Source organism: Macroventuria anomochaeta (genome assembly GCF_010093625.1).
Source record: "Macroventuria anomochaeta strain CBS 525.71 unplaced genomic scaffold BU25scaffold_38, whole genome shotgun sequence".
NCBI classification, from domain to species: Eukaryota; Fungi; Ascomycota; class Dothideomycetes; order Pleosporales; family Didymellaceae; genus Macroventuria; species Macroventuria anomochaeta.
This window is the reverse complement of record NW_022985399.1, coordinates 217,708-236,769: the sequence shown is the minus strand read 5'-3', so window position 1 is coordinate 236,769 and position 19,062 is coordinate 217,708. Positions and strand designations below refer to the sequence as shown.

At 50.8% G+C, this 19,062-nt stretch overlaps 7 protein-coding genes across 7 annotated transcripts; 2 read left to right on the top strand and 5 right to left on the bottom strand.

Annotated features, from left to right (window-relative positions):
- Nucleotides 1-970: 970 nt before the first annotated feature.
- BU25DRAFT_434322 (TPR-like protein) lies at nt 971-4,140 on the bottom strand (the record flags this gene model as incomplete). The annotated part of the gene is made up of 3 exons (XM_033708852.1): nt 971-1,021; nt 1,441-4,001; nt 4,032-4,140. 3 exons carry the CDS (start codon nt 4,138-4,140, stop codon nt 971-973), a joined length of 2,721 nt encoding a protein of 906 aa, XP_033557473.1.
- A 555-nt stretch (nt 4,141-4,695) lies between these two features.
- On the top strand, nt 4,696-4,983 carry BU25DRAFT_414533 (uncharacterized protein). The gene has a single exon (XM_033707314.1). The coding sequence runs from the start codon at nt 4,751-4,753 to the stop codon at nt 4,925-4,927; it is 177 nt and encodes a 58-aa protein (XP_033557472.1). The 5' UTR covers nt 4,696-4,750; the 3' UTR covers nt 4,928-4,983.
- Nucleotides 4,984-9,174: 4,191 nt separating this feature from the next.
- Nucleotides 9,175-10,151, bottom strand: BU25DRAFT_350606 (uncharacterized protein; the record flags this gene model as incomplete). The annotated part of the gene is made up of 2 exons (XM_033703317.1): nt 9,175-10,047; nt 10,098-10,151. The coding sequence occupies 2 exons, from the start codon at nt 10,149-10,151 to the stop codon at nt 9,175-9,177; spliced, it is 927 nt and encodes a 308-aa protein (XP_033557471.1).
- Nucleotides 10,152-11,639: 1,488 nt separating this feature from the next.
- BU25DRAFT_401134 (NAD(P)-binding protein) lies at nt 11,640-12,611 on the top strand (the record flags this gene model as incomplete). Its single annotated transcript, XM_033704996.1, has 4 exons — nt 11,640-11,681; nt 11,742-11,894; nt 11,944-12,367; nt 12,421-12,611. The coding sequence occupies 4 exons, from the start codon at nt 11,640-11,642 to the stop codon at nt 12,609-12,611; spliced, it is 810 nt and encodes a 269-aa protein (XP_033557470.1).
- Nucleotides 12,612-12,675: 64 nt separating this feature from the next.
- BU25DRAFT_350537 (carbohydrate esterase family 12 protein) lies at nt 12,676-12,963 on the bottom strand (the record flags this gene model as incomplete). The annotated part of the gene is made up of 1 exon (XM_033703309.1): nt 12,676-12,963. A coding segment is annotated over one exon (288 nt), but the record flags the coding sequence as incomplete, so codon positions are not given.
- A 2,889-nt stretch (nt 12,964-15,852) lies between these two features.
- Nucleotides 15,853-16,320, bottom strand: BU25DRAFT_350566 (transcription factor, Myb superfamily; the record flags this gene model as incomplete). Its single annotated transcript, XM_033703313.1, has 1 exon — nt 15,853-16,320. A coding segment is annotated over one exon (468 nt), but the record flags the coding sequence as incomplete, so codon positions are not given.
- Nucleotides 16,321-17,546: 1,226 nt separating this feature from the next.
- BU25DRAFT_181481 (uncharacterized protein) lies at nt 17,547-18,723 on the bottom strand. Its single transcript, XM_033700918.1, has 2 exons — nt 18,268-18,723; nt 17,547-18,211 (listed from the first exon to the last, which is right to left on the bottom strand). Exons 1-2 carry the CDS (start codon nt 18,377-18,379, stop codon nt 17,712-17,714), a joined length of 612 nt encoding a protein of 203 aa, XP_033557467.1. The 5' UTR covers nt 18,380-18,723; the 3' UTR covers nt 17,547-17,711.
- Between the last annotated feature and the right edge of the window lie 339 nt (nt 18,724-19,062).

Genomic DNA, 19,062 nt, shown 5'->3' with positions numbered 1-19,062 from the left:
CGGTCAATCGATACTGCAGTTCCTTGGCTGCTCTCGTCTTGTTGCGTAGTCCTGTTTGTTCAGTGTTGTTTTGCGAGTTGTTCATGGATCGTAACAGCAACGTGAAAAGCTTGCCCATGATGCTGCAAAACAAGCACAGCAAAATCAGGCAACCAAGCGCAAGGCCCCAAAGAAGCCTCCTGCAAAAATTTCTGCTAAAAAAGCACGTGTGGATGGTGCTGGAGGTGGTGTTGTTGATAGGTCACCCTCCCCAGTACCTCTTGCCACAAAGCTGCGCACTGGGCGCACTACCAAGCCAAATAAAAAATGGCAGCAGCAGTAGTTTTGCATGACTTACCAGGCTATTGTAGTCAATTTTTATACCATATAACCTATTGTGTGTGGCTGCAGACTCTCATTTCTATGTGTTGTTCAAGGCACTGATGGTGTGCATTGCCCGATGGTGTGCACGGCGTGCACGGACACGGTAACCACTAAAACTTTTGATGCGTGACTGTACTAATCGGTTCATCAACGTGCTGCAATAAGTAAGCAGAGCGAGCAGTCTTCTATAATTGGAAAGTGCTTCGCTTTTCGTCCCAGACCTCCGACTCCCCTTTCCTCTGTGCTTGTATCTCCCACAGCAGGCTTTCTGTCAGAGTTCAGTGAAAAACTGTACGCAAAGGAATAAATTGAAGATTGTACTGAGGTTGTATTGAGTGAAGCTAAAAACAGTATATATAGGTGAGTAGCTGTAAACAACGCTAGTGTGACGTGGCAGTCACTCTCATGGAGGTGAGGTACGACAGGCAGGAGCACCCCAAACCGTGACACTTTCTCTTAGTACTTGCTTGCCCTACGCCCAGGCTCGCTTCCTGCCTGCCACTACTACACTTGCCTGTGATCAATGCATTGGCCTACCAGAACTGCACGTACAATTGGCGCTTCCGCTGACAGAGCAAAAGGCCTTCTAAGAGACAGAACTATATTCTTAGAAGAGCTGATCATAAGTACGCTCTCTACTATTGTCTAGGCCTGCTTGCTAGAGATATATAGAGAAGGTTTGGCGAGCGCAGCAAGCGAAACTCAATCAAAGCTGAGAATGAAGTCAAACTTGACTCAGTGACGTAAGTAACTTTTTGAGATAGCTGGTGATGGTGTCTCTTCCCACCGTCACATACCGCATCCATAAAATCCACATCCTGCTACCACTGAGCAGTCGGCGACATTCTTGATCCATCTGGTCCATCTCTCAGATCCACTCTCGCCTTGCAGGACTTCACTATGGTGCGCTCGGGTGTCATGTCACTGCTTCGCAGAATAGAGCATGCATTGGACGCTTAACTTTTACCCCCCCTCCCCCTCCTCACACGCTCACGCGCTCTTCAACTCCTCCATTCGCTCAGCTAACACCTCCCACCCTTTCGAATCTTCCCAGGCCTCCTTCCCCTTGCCCGTCACGCTCCGAATTGCACTGCGCGCCTTGAACTTCCAGTCCTTCGCCACCAGCTCGCCACTCCCCGCCGCCAATCCCTCGGTCCTCTCCCTCGGCCCCAACGTCTCGTAGGCGTCAACAAGATCGACAGTCTGTTGCACAACGGCATCCCACACCTTCTCATCCTGATCCTCCCACTTCGGCTGGCTCGTAACCGCGCGCCACGCTTTCTCATGGCACTCGAGCGCACTCGTCGGGCGTCCGGAGTGCATGTACAGCGTCGCCAGCACGGCCCACAACTTGGGCGAAAAAGTGATGAGAGGCTTAACGTGCTTTTCGACCAGCTCATTCACCAGGCGCGGCAGCCCCGGTGCAGTTAAATCGAGACCTGTGTCTGGCGCCGATTGCACGAGGTGCTTGATTAAGAGGTCTAGGATCTCGGCGTCCACGCACTTCTCCCCGTCGGTCGATCCGCGCAACTCGCAGATCCGGCGCTGCGAGGTGATTATGTCAGCGTAGCTGGGTGGGGTTGTGGATGCGGCGACAGCGAGAACGTTGGACCATATGCGGTGGTTGTCGTGCTTAAGCGTAGCAGCACGCTTAAAAGCCTTCAACGCATCTGTTCTTGGATGACTCGTCACCTTGCCCTCCACAGCCTCATCTTCGGGCGTTTTGGTCTTGGGGCGTAAGTGTAGGAGGGAGGCGGCCATGTTGGACCATGCTTCTGCGTCTGTCTCGTCGAGTTGGACGCAGCGGCTGAATGCCTCGACGGCGTTCTTGAATTGCTGGAGTTCGAGGCAGGCACATCCTAGAGCAAACCAGGCGGGGTGGTTGAGTGCGTTGCATTTGATGGCGAGTCGGTATGCTTCTGCAGCTTTCTCGTAGTCGCGTTGGACAATGTAGCGTTGACCAAGGGAGCGCTGGGCGCGGGCGTAGCGCTTACCGGATACCTCCCATGCCTTTTCGTACATGGTTAGATCATTGTCAAGATCGCCGAGGATGCAATAGAAGCGTGGCGCTTCGGCAGGTGGTGGATCGCGAGGTGCGCCTTCCCATGTTTCTGAGTCGGGGTCTGCGGTTGAGTCGTTGCCATTTGTGGCGTGGAAGAGTTGTCTTCGAATCATGCGGCGCGCTTTGTCTTCTTTCTCGGTTGCTGCGTAGCAGAGTGCTGCTTCGGCCCACATCTCCAAACGCTCGTAAATGTCGAGCGCCGATCTCAGACCACCGATGTGCACCCAGCGGGCAGCCAACTCAGCCTCAAGCTCCCATCGTGATGGCGAGCAGAGCGCAAAGATGTAGCGCAGTCGGTCTTCTACAGGCGCTGACTCTCCCTCCTTCGCGCCAGGCAGGAAAGCAGTAACCTTTTCGCCCGTCTCTGCGTTCGATGTTGCCTCGCCAGATGTTTCTGCAATGATTTGATCGACAAGAGCCTGGAGTTGCAAAAGTCCACGTTCCATGGTCCTTGTCTTGTAGCCCTCGATCCTACTGCGAACGAGCAAAGCATGTGTGTAGACCTGCCAATTCGAGCTACCGCCCTCCAATACACGCTCAGCGTACGGTATCGTCTGCTCTCTCGTGATGCCGTCAGCCGGATTGGTGTTCTTGATGCTCTCGGCCAGCGAAAGCAATATCACCGAGTCCAAAGGCTCCAAAAGAGGCTGGTTCGCAGGGTCTAGATTTGCAAGGCTGGGTGGGAGCTTGGATTCGTCTTTAATATCCATTGATGCAATCTTCTCTGTGAACTGGATCGTCTCGTGGAGTGTGTCGTCGTTGAGCTCCAGAGCTTTGGGTCCTGATGCCTCTGTAGCAGTTGCCTTCGACTCTGTTCCTGCACTTCGAGCAAGCACAAGCAATTGACTTGTGTCTTTCTGCTGGAATTTCGTCCTCTTTCCCATCAAACCGGTCAACGCAAATTCAAACTTGCGCTCCGCGGTCGCTAGGTCCAGATCAGCTCTTGCTTGCTTGTCTAAGCCATGATGCGTGTGTACAGCTGCTCTCTCCAGAAGGAAGCTCGAGTGAAGATCTTGGATACCCTGAGCCTTCTCAGATTCCTTGACAAGCCTCTCAACATCTTTTAGATAGTCGTATATCGCAGTCTGCAAGCTCGGCGCAGGCTCACTGAGCAACCTCTGGTATGTGAAGCTCACCCTCAAGCGTGCCCATGCTGAGAGCTCGATGAACTTCCGGAAGACCGGGTTGATCAAGATAATATCTGCGAGACACAGAAGCTCGATATTCGGCGTAAGCTTGTATGCTGCAATACCATCTAAGCTCAATGATGCGATCAAATCTTGCTGGATCTTGCGAACGGCGGTGGGATCTCCGGATACATCCTTAGTAAACAGAACTTCAACAGGTTTGTAAGAGAGTGGCGGCCCAGTGACAGTCGATTGTACAAAGGCGTTCAGTGATGCGACGGCAACGGCCCAAAGTAGATGCACTCGGTATTGCAATGTTTCCTTGATCGGCGTTTGCTCATCTTCAGTCCGGAACGGAAATAGTAGGCCGAGTCGGTGGAAGACATAGTCGCTCCAAAGCGTAAAGTTTTCTCGCTTGACGTTCTTGGTCGCATCGTTGTCCTGGTGTCCTAGTAGGATCTGAACTTCCGGCAGCTGACTAAGTGTGAGGAAGTCGGCAGTTTCTGTCGCCTTAAGCACATCCTGGAGAACAGCTGCCAGTTCATCTGGCAGAGTGGTGCGAAAGAACTGGAGCAAGACGTCTCCCATTTTGGCTCCTTATCGATTGTGTAGTGTTGTTGCGGGGTGTTCTTGAAATTTGTTCGAAGATGCCCAATGAGGGATTCGGTGGAGAATGTTGCTAGCGCCGACGCTAGACTTTCATTTCGAATGTGCTAGCAACTAATTTAATGGACCCTGACGTGCCTGCTTCGCAGCCCTACGAAGCAGCACGACAGTTGCAGCCGCCCTTTTGAAGGCCCTTCGGAGGATAACATCTCTCCGAACAGAACGTAAGGACATCAAGGTCCAATGCTCGATCGCAAACATGCGTCAAGACAACAGAGCATCACAAAGATCACGTTCAATGTCGAAAAAGAAGGATATCATTATGCAAAAGTGAAGCACCTCAGAATGAAGGTACGCGTCACTATCTAACCGGACTAGCAACAGCTAGGGAGAAACCACCGCTCAGGAACAACGACTTCTAGGCTACAGTGTACCCTCAGTCTGAGTCGCTGCTAGACGAAGAGCTGCTACCTCCCCGGCTGCGGCTCCTATGCTTGTGCTTCTTGTGTCCATGACCATGAGCGCTGCCTGCGTATAGACCGCCCACTCCGGCAGAGGATCCAGCGTACGATGACCCGTGGTGCGAGGAGCCATGGTGGGAACTGTGGCTGCTGTGTTTCTTATGCTTCTTGTGCTTCTTCTTCTCTTCAGCCCTGGGTCGAACGTTATCAATGCAAATGAACATGGTTTGACATCAAACGGTAACTTACTTGTCGCTCAGCATATTCGCGCCAACCGCACCTGCGATCAGTCCACCGATAGTACCTAACGCTCCACCACCCATCTTGTTACCGAGGAACGCACCGCTTGCACCTCCTAGGAGTGTAGAGCCAAGACCGCGCTCGCCGTCTGCAGGACCACCTGGCGCACCAGGTTGACCATACTGGCCCTGCTGCTGACCGTAGCCTTGCTGCTGGTGTTGCTGGTCGCCGTAGCCATGCTGCTGCTGTCCATACTGCTGGTTGGGATCATGGTACTGCGGATGCTGCGCCGCTGGTGGGTAGGGAGAGTGGCTGCGGTTAGCATCGTAAGCCTGGTCGTACTGGCCCTGGGGAGCGCCGTGGCCGTGCTGCTGGGGAGCTTGGCCGTACTGATCATGCGCCGGTGTTGGGTACTGGCTCTATGCACTTGTTAGCAGCGGCGCATAGAATATGTTGGCGCATTCATCGCGCATTCGCACTCACCTGTTGTTGAGGGTAAGGGCTGTGTCCCTGACCATACTGGTCATGCTGAGGCTGACCATAGGCCGGCGCTGAAGGGTACTGCTGCTGCTGATTGTAGCCGCCGTAGCCCTGCTGTTGTTGTTGATGCGCACCGTCGTAACCGTGGCCTTGGCCGCCGTAGTAGTCGTTGCTCGACATGGCGATTGTGTTTGGTAGTAGAGATAGGTAGAGAAGGTGTTGTTCAGGTAGTAAGGGAACTCAGCTGCTGCGAGCTGTGCTTATGTCTATGGCGGGGGAGGGGCGGCAGAGAGACGCGGGTGGTTGGTGGAAGGCGTTTGCAAGATCACACGCGCCTTTAACTGCAACACGCCTGCGTCGGGTCAGCGAAGGCGCGGCCATGCCCGGAAGCGCTGACATGGGTGCCATCGCGGCTGAGCTGAGCGCAATCTGGTGGAGTGGGGTCGAGTGATCAAGGAGAGTGCGACTAGGGGCTGAAGAAGTGGCGGTGCAGCCAAGGAAATGCTGCGATTGGCTAAGCATTTTGGTATAAGGCTCCTTCACCACAACATACCCATGGAATGCGACATGCCGAAGTAGGTGGACAAATGCGATGTGGCTCAGTACGTGTGAACTGCGGTTCGCTGCTGGCTACGTCATGGGGCTAAGTCGCTGGTGACCGCCTCATCGTCACTCGACCACCAACAATTTACCGTGTACGACACTTTCAACGAACACACATTGTGGCGGTGTCATTCGTACGAACTCCCTGGATTGATTATGTTTCCTCATACGTGGTCTTTCCGCGATGGAGCCTGATGGAGACTTATGAAGATCAGGGGCGGGTTGTGCGCACTTCCAGAGAACCTCAAGAACGTGACGACAGCAGGGAGTTCTTTAGCTGCGGCTGCTAGACGCGTGCAGTGGACGCGTCTGCGTTCTTCATATAACCTTTGCGATACCGCCTCAACGTTAATACCTCGACGTTGACTGTATTGAGTGAGTCTGCCCTGGGTTTCCTGAATTATTCAGAGATGCCATAACGCATTAGACTAGGATATAAACATCGCAAACTCAAGAATTGTCACATACGACCATCGGACGTTTAAAATAAGTTCTCCTGCCCAACCCGCAGTCTGCTGTGGCGTTTTGAGAAGACCGTTGCGCGCCTTCCCATCCTTTGTATGCGTGCTTTCGAAATACCGTGCGCACACGTGAAGTCGGCGCGTCTTTAGAAACGAGCAGCGTCTTAACAGACAGAAATTAAGATGATAGAATTGAATCGCCTAGTGCATGCAACAAGATTCTATCTCGATTCAGAAACTACTATACAGTGCTGATTAGGCTATTCTTCAGCACCGCAATTCCAGACTCAAACTAATTGGCCGTTGGCGTTGCTACAGGTTTCTTCGATGTGTATGTCGGCTTGAAACCTTGTTCACAGTCAATATGATGATGCGCAAACCAGACCTCGACTCAGAACTACTAACCCGGTACGCTAACGCAATAATCGTTGTAACGCTGTATGCCGGAACAATCACTGTACACCATGCGGTTCCACGTAACAAATCGTCCATGAGTGAGCCCGTGCTTAGTCTCCATGGTGCCACATGGATCTTTTAGGTCTGTACATAGATTACCGTCAGCAGTGTAGTCGGAGAACTCTAGGAGAAGCCCCAAGAATGCATGCCAACATGTATATACGTACGGTTCGTTTCGTTAGCCATATCCCATTTGTTACAGGTTGCTATCTGGCCTGGCTGCCGAAAATGGCGCGCAAATACACCATATTATTGTTTGCAAAATACCTTCCGTACCCCGTAACTTGCGGGGTATATCAGTATGGAAAACTCTGGTTTTTCAGAATTGAGAGCAATTACGCCGTACAGCGTTTGTGCAGCGATTATTGAAGCCTTTGAGTTACTTGTGATTGAGCTATCGCGATAGTTTATTGGTATTGTAGTTAGTTGTTGAGGTGGCCCGCCCCACTGGCTGCAGGCTTGCTCCCTTGACTTTGCAAGTGCTTCTCGATTGCATCCGAGGCGGAGTCAATAGTACTCAAATATATGTTCAAACTGGAGTTGATCTAAAGACAACAGCAGCTCGGAGATGCAGTCTGGCATACTGGGCACAGCCGTACGCGCCGCCTTGTGTACAGCGTGGGCGGCCGCGCTCGCTTTGGACTCGACACAGGACTCTGCTGCGCGAGTACCTTGCCGGGAGACCTCAGGCATACCTTGAAGAGATCAGAGACTGGCTGATGGACAAATTTGACATCGCCATTAACATCGCCACTGTGTCTCACGAGCTCAAGAAGATGAAATGGAGTTGTAAGATCGCGTCAAGGCAGCGGTGGAGCAGTCTGACGCTCTGCGGCAAGTGTTTCTTGCAAGAATCCAGCAGAACTACAAAGCGGAGTAGATCATTGCGGTAGATGAGAGTGCTTGCAATGAGCGTACTGGCAATCCCAAGTATGGTTGGGGTCCTGTTCGCAAGTCAGTTACACTTCAGTACTCCATGGAACGGTCAGAACGATGGAGTTTGCTGCCTGCAATGACTATGGATGAATACCTTGCGCACCACATCTTTCAAGGTGCAAAAACTGTTGAGTTCATGGAGGAGTTCTTGCGAGGAGATGTGCTGCTGCACTGTACACCAGGGTACGACGTACTGTTGATGGATAACGCTTCCATCCATCTGTTGAAGTCGTACTTTAAGCAAAACTCGGAAGCACGGTTCGATTGGTTCTCAGGGATGAGCAGAGTTTCAGGAGCCGTCTGGGGTTGGTTGTCACTTAAGCAGAGCTCATAGTGACGGGAGGTAGTCATCTAGTCAAAGACCGTGGTGACTAGTAGCAACGAGTAGTATAGAGTAGACTATCTGACTCGGAAGCTGGGTGAGCTTCCAATAACAAAGTTGATTGACAAGGTTGAACACGATACCATAGAGGCAGTGTTCCTACATACTATATACTTGAACGATTGTCCGGATTCTTCGTAGTATCTCAAGGTCTCATGAGATCCTATACCGGAGTCTCATGGGACTCATGGGATTACATGGGAATCCAATGGATTCTCATGGCTCGCTTACTTCTATCTCATAGGACGCTAAACTACTTGTATCGTCCTAGCGTAATCATATGGGTCGTGGGGCCATTGTGCAACGAAGCGTGGCCTCCCTCGCGGTCGTCCTTTCGCATGCAATAACACCCAACCAAAACCCAACGGTTCCTCCTTTGCAGTACGTGCTCGTAACACCGACCTCAACGCGCTCGTTCTATCTGACAACTCACGGGTAGCGGCGATTCCGGATACGGTAGAAATAAGGATTTTCGTGGTGAGCGGCCGAGTCAATCAAATCAGCTCTAGAGACTTGATTGTTTGGTAGTTTTGAAGGCGTGGGCTTAACAAATTTGTTTAATTAGCTAACCTAATAAGGTAAGACCTGAACTGTTTGACCTAGCTCATGTTAGAGCTGTGACTTGCTTGTTTGGCTTGCCTGCAATCAAACTGATGAAACCGCTCTTGGACTGTCGCAATATCGTCCACAGTAATGCCTCTAATGCCGCTCAGAGTCTCTGACATGCTCGGCTGTATTCCTATCCGCTTACAGCTCTTCAAATACTGCAACGCTGAGAGCGACTCTGGCTTCATCTGGAGCTTCCGCGTGCCCAGCATATCGCCCAACTCACTGAAAGTTCGCTCGCAATCAGCGGCAGCTGCTGGAACTTATTCTTGTCTCATAACTCACGATCATGTTTACTTTCTTTCATTAACGCAAAGCCCCTCAGGCTCAGTACATGACGCATAGATACAATGCTATTTGGCTTCTTTCCGTGCGACCTTCGGTTGCCCGCTCAAATAAGACTGGGTATAACATCCCTTGAGCTCATCACCACATTGAGTTTGTGAATATACTCAAGCCCGCCATCTTCCGCGAGATCTTGCTGGTTCCAAGCCGTCTGCACCAGTGATCTAGTCTCCAGAATACTGTTCAGATGAGGGCCTTTCTCCATCTTTGTGAAGACGTTGAGGACGATCATTCGGTCTTCGTCTTTCATGAGCTCGCAGCTGACAATGAACAGTGCGAAAGAGCACCGGCATGACTCCAGCTGTGCGAAAATGGAGAGCGCCTGCCTTGTCCATGATTCGAGCTTAGTCGATTGACCGGAGAAGTTACGTGAGACGCGTTCGAGGTAGATAAGGCCGGCCAAGCGAGTGACTTCGAGAAGGTGTTGCTCGTGATCGACTTCCTGTTTTGATAACGCATCCAAGCCAATGGGATACGAAGAGACATTCTCAAGTGTCAAGCGCAGGTTGTCAAGATGTCGTTGATACTTGGTCGAGAGATAACCCGGATCGGATGAGTATATGCCAATCTCTGACACCTCGGCAAGCAGTCGGACAACTGGGTGAGCATGAGCAGAGATGCCCAGTATCCCGCGTAAGAACGAGGCTCGAGCCAAGACGTATTGCATTGCGCATACCTGCGAGCCTCTTGGGTCGAAGCCAAGCTCGTTGGCGTGTGCCTTGATATGTTCGGGTCGCCAATGACGGAAGCTGAAGCGTGCCATTACGTCGAAATAGTAGACCCATCCCAGGATGATTGAGGCTTCACCCCCGAATTCACGTTCTTCTTCCTTGAGTGCATCTATCACTTTCTTGCTACCGATGAGGTAACCTACCCAGTCAGAGCGACACTCAGAGTAATTGTCGGACGTTTGCTGTAGCTTGACATAGTTAGCAAAGTTATGTTTGTATAGATATGACAACTACATACGCCGAGCACGCAAAGCAGTAAATTCGCAACAACATGCTGTGCGCCCTGGCACATAGTTGGATCGTTGTCTTTGATAAGATTCCGCAGTGCTGCGCGCTTTAAGCGATGTACCTCGACGATGTCATAGCCGCGGTGGTAGGCTGCCAAAGCAAGGATTGCATGGTACACAGCTCTCGATGATCGGGTGCTGTCATACAAGGCCGAACGGATCAAGAGGAAACTAAGCCTCGTTCGATCGATGGACAGCATAGGCAGCAAGCTTATGACTACTGAGTCGACTGTGCTTTGTAAGCTAGGTATGCTACGAGCTTCTAGCGGGTGTTTACAGTATTGTATCAACTCCATGTCTCCAGCTGCTACATGGCTAGGCTGACAGAGCCTCAAATCTGAGATATTGGGCAGAACAAGTTGCTCTCGTTTGACGCTATTGCCTTCTGAAGATATGTTTTAGTCGTTATACGTAAACATTCAACCGGCTGCATACTGACCTTCGCCTAGCACTCTGCTCGTAGCAAGGTGTAAACGCACATCTGTCGACACAACGTTGATCCACTGATAGTTCCCTTTCCTCAAGATTGGCCGATTAGGATTTGAATGTTTGTTGCCGACTGATGCACGGTTGCAGTCTTGTTTCGACCACGTAAGACGTACTCCATAACCTGCACAATCTCGGTTTGAATTTGTGCATCGGAGGCATTTTGGAACAGTTCTATCGCACGAGACCTTTCTATCTGTGAATTTCAATCAGTCGCTAAGCTCTCAACATCCACGGTTTCAACATGACCAACCTTTACAAGTCCAACAGCCTTTGAGTGCCATTTTTGGGTAGATGATGCTGGTGCACACCAAAGGAGACGGGAGGCACACATCTGCGAGCAATAGTGGACCCCTGAGGCATCTTTAAGGAGAAGCACGGACTGCGGGGCGTAAGGCACGCTGTGGAGGCTGATGGCATGAATCGACCGGCCACGACTAGTGGAAGCGCTAGAGCTCAAAGCGGTTGCGAAGCAAAAATCTGCGAGCTTTAGCCCCGCCGCCCTACGCTAGTCACTCCCATCGCTCACAGACATCACTACGACAAAACATTCGGACTCGTCGGCGGATCAATATTCAGTCCGCTTTCCTGTAGATGCCATAGACGTTTGTAAGCTGTCCCGAGCCTTTACGGCGTCGCACAAAGGGTTTTGACCACGCCCCGCACACGACGCTGTGACTAGTCTCGGCGATATCGTCTAAAGACACCTTCCTTCATCTCAAATCAATCAAATACTGTCGTGGCAAAAGACCCAGTGGGATTTTGGATCGAAATCTGCGAGCCACACCTTTCGACCTTGTATCGAGCTCGTTGCGCTCTTCCCAAATAGACTAAGAATGGAACATTACATGCGAGCTCGGCGGACAAACAAAGCATATATATGGGAAGAACAGAACACTCGGTGCTAACAGCTCCCTCATTCTATAAGGTCTCACATTCTATCAGCTCTCTCATTCTATCAGCCCCTTGTTCATCTACCCCGTGTCCTCGATTACTAAATTCACAGCATGCCTTCGTACGTTATCACGGGAGTTTCACGAGGAATCGGCGTGAGTCTACATCAACAATGTCCATCTGCCTAAGTCATCCTGGCTGACTTTTACGATCAGGCTGCATTCCTCAAGCAGCTCTCTAGCAACCCTTCCAATACGGTGATTGGTCTCGTTCGCAATGTGGCCGATACGGAGGCCAAGATAGCTGCATGGAAAACACCCAACATTCATATTCTTGAAGGCGATATGAGCAGCTACCAGTCATTAAAGGTAATGACTCCAAGCTCTAAAAAACTATCAACGCTGACATATGGCTCAGAAAGCCGCCGAAGCCACCTCGACCATAACTTCCGGCAGTCTCGACTACCTCATCGCAAACGCCGCCGTCATGTCCTCGTGGGCTCTTTTCGATCCCCTATCCGTTCTTGGCCAAGACCCAGAGCGCCTTACTCAAGATCTGAATGAGGCTCTCACCACCAACGTAATCGGCAATATCCATCTCGTCAACTTCTTCATGCCACTTATCCTCAAGGGAAGCGTCAAGAAAGTCATTACCGTGACCTCTGGAATGGCTGATCATGATATTGTGCTCAAGTACGGAGTCTATGAAGGTGGACCTTACGCAGTCAGTAAAGCGGCGATGAACATGGTAACTTCAAAGTTTCAGGCCGAGTTTGAGAAGGACGGCGTGTTGTTCATAGGAGTTTGTCCTGGGTTGGTTGATACTGGACTGTATAACAATCGTATGTACCTGGAGAGTTCTGAACACAAGGGGATATTTGCTAACTTGTCCTAGTATCCGAGGAAGACGGTCAGAAGCTCATGGTCCAAAGCTCCAAGTTCGCAGGTTATGCGCCGCATTTCAAGGGCCCGGATACACCAGAAGACGCAGCCAACTCTATCTTGAAGGTTGCTGAGAATGCGAGCGTAGCCAACGGAGATGGTGGCGCTTTTCTGTCTCATTTCGGCAACAAGCAGTGGTTGTAGGAATGAGTCTGAACTTATGTAATCTTGTAGAGGAATAAATGGCAAGATATAGATAAGGTATTAATCAAATATTTACAAGTGAAGATCTTTTCCTATCGCAATGAACGCAAAGACATGTTCTGGGGGTCGTTGCAGTCGCGTTCTTAACGAAATCCTTCAAGAAGTCGCCTCTACCACACTGCAATCCCTTGACGAATGCTTTCGCCACAACATCCACGCCCGCAGGACTGGTGTGCGTATGATCCTGAAAAAACAACTTGTTCGTCGCCGCTATGCTAATGCTCTTGAAGTAATTCGCCGTGTACGCGCCGTGATCCACATACATAGCATTACTCTCCAACGCCTTGGCCACATCCCGCGCACTTTCTTAAGGTCTCGTTGTGTAAGGTAATCAAAGAGTAGGCACAAGATATCGACTGGGAGGGATATATTCTCCATAGCGATTGTGAAATGTTCTGGGAAGAGAGAAAGTATGAATATTGGAGGTATGCAAGATGCATGAGTCTAGCTTAATCAGCTACCGTGTCCGTGCGCGTGCCGACCAGATTCGCGCGACGACCGGGTTTTACTAGGAAAACAACAAATTATAAGAAGTTTAACCTTGAATATTTCTACCAATAGTAGAGATGTTAAGATACTTTCTGTTAGAAAAGTGTTTGATTTTTTATTATAGATCCTTAGATCCTTTACTTATCTGCTACCTTAGTATTAGAAGTATTTTAATATCTTTGTCAGTTCTATTTCCAAATAGGCTTTTCTCGAGTTAAATCTGGTTGGCACGCGCACGGACACGGTATGGCCCACTCACCCCGCAAAACTAAAATCATTGTATCGACACTTCGACTAGGATAGTTAATGCGGCAAATCACATGTTTCATTTAAACTACTAGTCGTGATCTGCCTTATTTGCTTTGCGGAAATTGACATCAAATTGCCAAGTTGAACCCTTGAGGCTCATTCACTTAGCATTCTATTTTTGACTGTATATAATGACTTTCACAAGTTGATGACCCCCCTCTGTCTGGAAACTATGATGTTATCTACCCATGAAGTTGTTATTCAGGCCAAGAAGCTATATCTGTCGGGAAGCGTGGACAGTACGCATGTGGGAAGAATTGACGGATTGAACTGAGGCTGTATATGGGTGAAGCTACGAACAGTATGTATAGGTGAGTAGCTGTAAACCACGCTAGTGTGACGTGGCAGTCACTCTCATGGCAGGTGAGGTTCGACAGTCAGTAGCACCCTAATCGTGACAAGGAGACCCCAAACCGTGACAAAAACACATGGTGCACATGACCTCCTTATTCCATAAGCCGTCACAATAATCCGTTTTTGGTCGAATGAACAGACAGACACATGGCGTTGAGATGCTAGCTTTTGGAGGACAGAGGGACTTGCAGACATCCTTGGCAGCCATAATGAGTTTAAAGTGGGAAAGCAGACATCACGAAAACATGATGACAGTGCTTCGCTGTTATGAAGTTTCGCCGCAAGGTGCAGATTTTGTGTAGCAGCGAGTTACAAGGAAAGAAAGTGAGTCTTATACTCCAGAACAGTAGAAGCCAGAAGCACAGTACAATTTTCGTGTACTTTGATGCAGGACAACTACTGACACACGACATGTGCTGAGCTTGGAACGCTTTTGTGGCGGCGTGAACCGCTTGTTGAATACGATGGAATACTGCGCAAGGTTGCTATCTAGCTAGGAGAAGACAAGATATACCTGTCCTGAAACATGCTAGTCCAGAATATTCTGAGCAGCAGCAATCAGGCCTCATACGGACCGATTGATACGGCAACGGCTTTTGGTGCCTACTCCAAGCTCGTCATAGCTTTGCGGCCTTGTAGCTTTTGAAAGCTAGACGAATTTGCAGACATCGTTGGGTTCTATCATGGTTTTTGTGCAGACAGAATAGGTTGCTAGAAAGCATGTCGTCGTCGACAAATTCGTTTGGTCACTCGAACAAAAGATCAGATGCTGCAAGGGGCAAATCTGCAGGAGACAGGAACGGAATTTACATGCTAAGGGACGAAAGAATTGGAAAGTGACGCTACTGCGACGTGCTGCCGATACAAACACAGATATCTTCGAGCACATGTATAAGTCATGCTGAGCTCCTATTCGGGCATCGAATAGCCAACATAGAAGACGTGCTGTTGTGTTCCATGAATCGTCGCACGCCACGGACAGAGTTGTTGATGATGCCCACCTTCGGAGAGGGACATTTGTGAAATTTTCCGCCTTTCCAGTTGTTAGTGTTAAGTTGACGTTCAAGAAAGAATCACAAGAGCGAGAGACTGCAGGTTTTATATTGCAGCCTCTAAGTTCAACGAGACTCCTACAAAGCCCATCGTTCCAGATTTGAAGCGCGAACGCGCATGGACAATGGTGCAGTCGTTTAGGAGAGGCACATAGCAGGGAAGCAGATATGGGTAGTGTCGTGCACGACTTTTGATATGTATTTTGATGAGCAAAATGGTGGAAGAGAGTGCTATGGATGCTTATGTGCTGTCATGAACCTCGCCAAAGCTAATCAAGTTGATTGTGTCATGTACATATGAAAATGAAGTCAGTGGCAGAAGGGTGGCCAAGGATCGCGTAGGCTTTTACTGTTATGTACGTGTTTTGTGTTGCTGTACGAATGAGACATGCCAGCTAACCGAAAGGCGCACTGTCTCCGTACTGTTGTCCATAACCTTCTCTGTATGTGGGTGACGTCGCTGATCTCGCGGCTTGCGCATGGGGGTTGAGAGATCTTGTTACCGCAGCTGTGTAAGGGACAGACGAGGACACGGAGGGCTGTTGGTGCGTTGGGTACGTATAGCTGTGCATGTGCGGGTTCGAGGTGGTGGGATATTGCGTTGGTTGTTGTAAATCCAACGTTGTTTGCATGTCAGTCCAATGGCTTTGGTTGCTTAACAAAACTTGACTTGGGTGAACGCTAGGATACGTAGGCCAGGGGGCGGTGTTGAAGGACCCATGGTGACCCGCAATCAGCGACGCGTTGGGGTCGTCAAACTCTGCCCATGCCCAAGACATCCCATCGTTGCTTACTGGCAGCATCTGATTCTGCGAGCATGCTTCTTGTGTGGTGTTGTGCATGAGTGGCAGCGATGTGAGCCCAAGTGGGATATCGGATTCCATCTGCAGTGGCGTACCTGGCTCAGATGAGGAGCTCCCTAGGCTGTCATCGTATGGCACTGACTGGGTGGCAGTCCGACGTGCGAGTACCGAGTAGCGGTTCTTGACGCAATTTTTCGACCGATGAGGAAGGTACTGTTCTTGTATATCTTTCCAGTGTCGCCCAAGACGCTCGACCGCTGCGAGCAATGCCATGTCCTCATTCTCACGCCACTCACTACGATCAAGACGAGGATCGAGGGATTGCTGCCATCGTTTGGCGCACTGATCTGCGCTGCGTGAAGACACGCAGGTGGCGACCTTGGTCCATTGCCACCCGTGGTGGTGCACACCATAAGTCAGGAGCTGATCCTCTGATTTTGACCATTGACCTTTTCTCAAGCCTTCGGCTACGGAGTTGTGCCATCTCTTCCTACAGTCCTTGTTCGTTCGCCCTGGAAGAGCCAAGGCGATCTGACACCAATCTCTACCTCCACCCTGTGCTTGCTGAGCATCGACCTGCTCGCGTAGCGTCTGGTCCTCCGCTGATGTCCATCGCCGGGGCTGTCGATCGATGCCTGACATTGCTATTGCAGTGGATGATGGGGCGCGAGATGTTTAGGAACGGATTGACCTCAGATTGAGATCGGAGGATGAGTGGGGAGAAGGTGAAAGCCAAATGAATTCAACGACAGATGAAGTTTCCAACGTACAGGTGGTAAAGCTCTGCTTTATAGTAACCAGCTATGGAATCCGGGGGGAGGTCAGCTTGATAAAGTAGTTGCTTAGATGTTCCCAAACTATGGTTCAGATCTTCTACGTGATGGACGCTGCAAGTCGACCATCCAAGATTGTTCAGCCCGCCGGTGAAGCGTCATGTACGTCGTGGAAGAATCGACTGCCAATACAATGGATGTATCATCTTTGTTCGGGCAGCGATATGGAAATGTCTGAATTGTCATTGGATACCACAACGGTGCGTTGCAACGGGCATATGCGGTCTTGGCTTGGTAACTGTGAAGGACCGACTTCCGTACCTAAACCTTGGCCCGATGAACCTGCAAGCGACCTTTCACGATGAGGAAGGACCTGCGTAGACCATTGACCGGTGCGGTCCAACGCAAGGCTGGAGGCGGTCTGTTCAAGAAGCATCGTCAGCTTATCGTGCCACAGCGAAGATCGTCGAGACAGGGCTGATGAGGCGTTGCAGATTTCTGTAGCGCACCAATACCAGGTTCGAAGGTAATTGTTTGTTTGCCAGTAGAGCTGGAGGTTCAGGGCGTACGAAGAAGGTCGGTGTAGACAAAGATTGTGCGACTCGAAAAGAGCCGCGCGCACGTAAGCTGTGACATAGACATGTGGAGTAAGCGAACGGATGTGACGCCTCCGTGTGGGAACAAAGCAAATCGCAGCTTAATTCCTTTTATGCGTGCGACTTAGAAGAGACTAGTAAAGTGAGCTTGAGCTTGTTTGGTACGCCAAGCACAGTCAAGTTTGGCAGGAACGGTTGACGAGCGGCTGAGCTGCAGGTACCAATCACCGAGTTGAAGTTGAAAATGTGGTCTTATTGTTGAGTTGAGGCCCATCGCTACGTGACAACGGCTAACGGGGTGAGTTCGAGATTGCGCCAGTTTCTCGTGATGCATCCGCTCCAATGAAAAGTGTGCATGTGACGTTTAGCATCATGCAAGTGCTGCCGAGACGCGGTGTATAGCGGTGACGGTTGTGTTACCATCCTCGCATACCAGTTTTTGGCTCCGTTCATGCGTTGATTCCAGGCTCTGCCAAGTGCTGCATGTCAAGAGAGCGTAAAAGTGTACACAAGCTTCATCCTCATCTCACAAGGCGGGGAACGGGGCGCGAAGCTTCCGTGCAACCGTATATGCTGCGTGTGTTGGTCTTTCGCTCAGCTGCGCATTCATCCATACGTTGCTCGATGCTGGATTTACGCGTTTTGCCGCGCTTGATTTCGATCCTCAAGGCTTGCCCATGAGCCTCTGGGCCTTTTCCAGAAGCACCTTGCTCTCACGCCCCAGCTTCCTCTGCCCGTTAGGACCTCCTCTGGCCTTCGCCATGGCCTTCCTGAAGCGCTCTCGCTCAGCGATCTTCTTGGCGCGCTCCCTGTCTGCGTCTTCCCTCGCCTTCTGCCGTGCCTCGGCCTCCTCTTTCTTCCCGCGCGCAATATCAGCTTCCTTTTGGAAGGGCTGCGACCGCGGCCGCCTTTGTCGCCGATCGAAAGATGATACTGGGATTACCTTCTCAGGCTCTTCGAGCATCTTCACTCGGTCGGGATGGGGTTCGAGCGTCGGTTCTGGTACAGGCTCGGTGGGCTCGTCATGGTCGGCGTTGGCTTCAGCTTCACGGTCGTAGACAGATTTGCGCGGCGCTTCTTCTGCCTCGTCCTCTCGTGCTTTAATCTTTGCATACTGCTTCTTGAGCTTGGCCTTATAGATGATGTTCTCCTTGATCTTCTTCACTGCAGAACGATGAGCATTTTGACCTTCAGAATCAAATATGTATAAGAGAATATACCTTTGCGCCTATGGGTGCCGTCAGGCAAGTTGGCCGGGCCAATTTGAAACCCCTTCTTCTGCTTCTTGACAGGTCCGGCTGAGCCGCCGTCATGTGCGCGTTTCTCTGCCATGTTTACAAGTTTTGGTGTTTCATTATTTTCTTACACGCGTCCATGCACTGGGGAAGAAAGCGCGAGCGGAATTCTTCCAGTCTTGGCATTGTAATCGATAAAGAAAGAACCGAGGACAACCACTCACAGCTCCCGCAGCGCCGCAGCGGAGACGATGCATCCACTTTGTGCACCATGAAGGCTGAGCGGGCGTTTTCTTCACCGCGGGAGCTTCCAGGTCTTTGCAGAGGGGAAGCAGAGGCCGTTTCTCGTCGTGTGACCTTCCCGGAGCAGACAGACGGCCGGCCAAAACCGGTCTGGCCGCAGCTCCGCTCTCTATCAGCGCTCGATAAGACTCATCGACAGCAGTCGAGCTTGCCCTTGTCGACGTCATCCTTCAAGACCCTGCCGCCATCACCTCCGCACCTTGCGCCCGGAAGCTCTATAGCGTTTCGTCTCCAAGTCTGAGCGGCGTGTGCACGGTGAGGCGGCCGCTGGAGCCAACGCATCCTCTGAACTGAATTGAGTGTTCCTCGTGTCATTCGCCGCCGGGCCAGCAGGTGCTCCAACCGCTTGATCCTGCCTGCCATCTCAGTGCTCCACGCTTCTCGTCACGCTTGTTACACCCTCATTACCTCAGCACCACTGTTGAAGTCTCGTCAAATATTGTACCTATGTTGTCTTCAGCCATAAGTCGTTTCAAA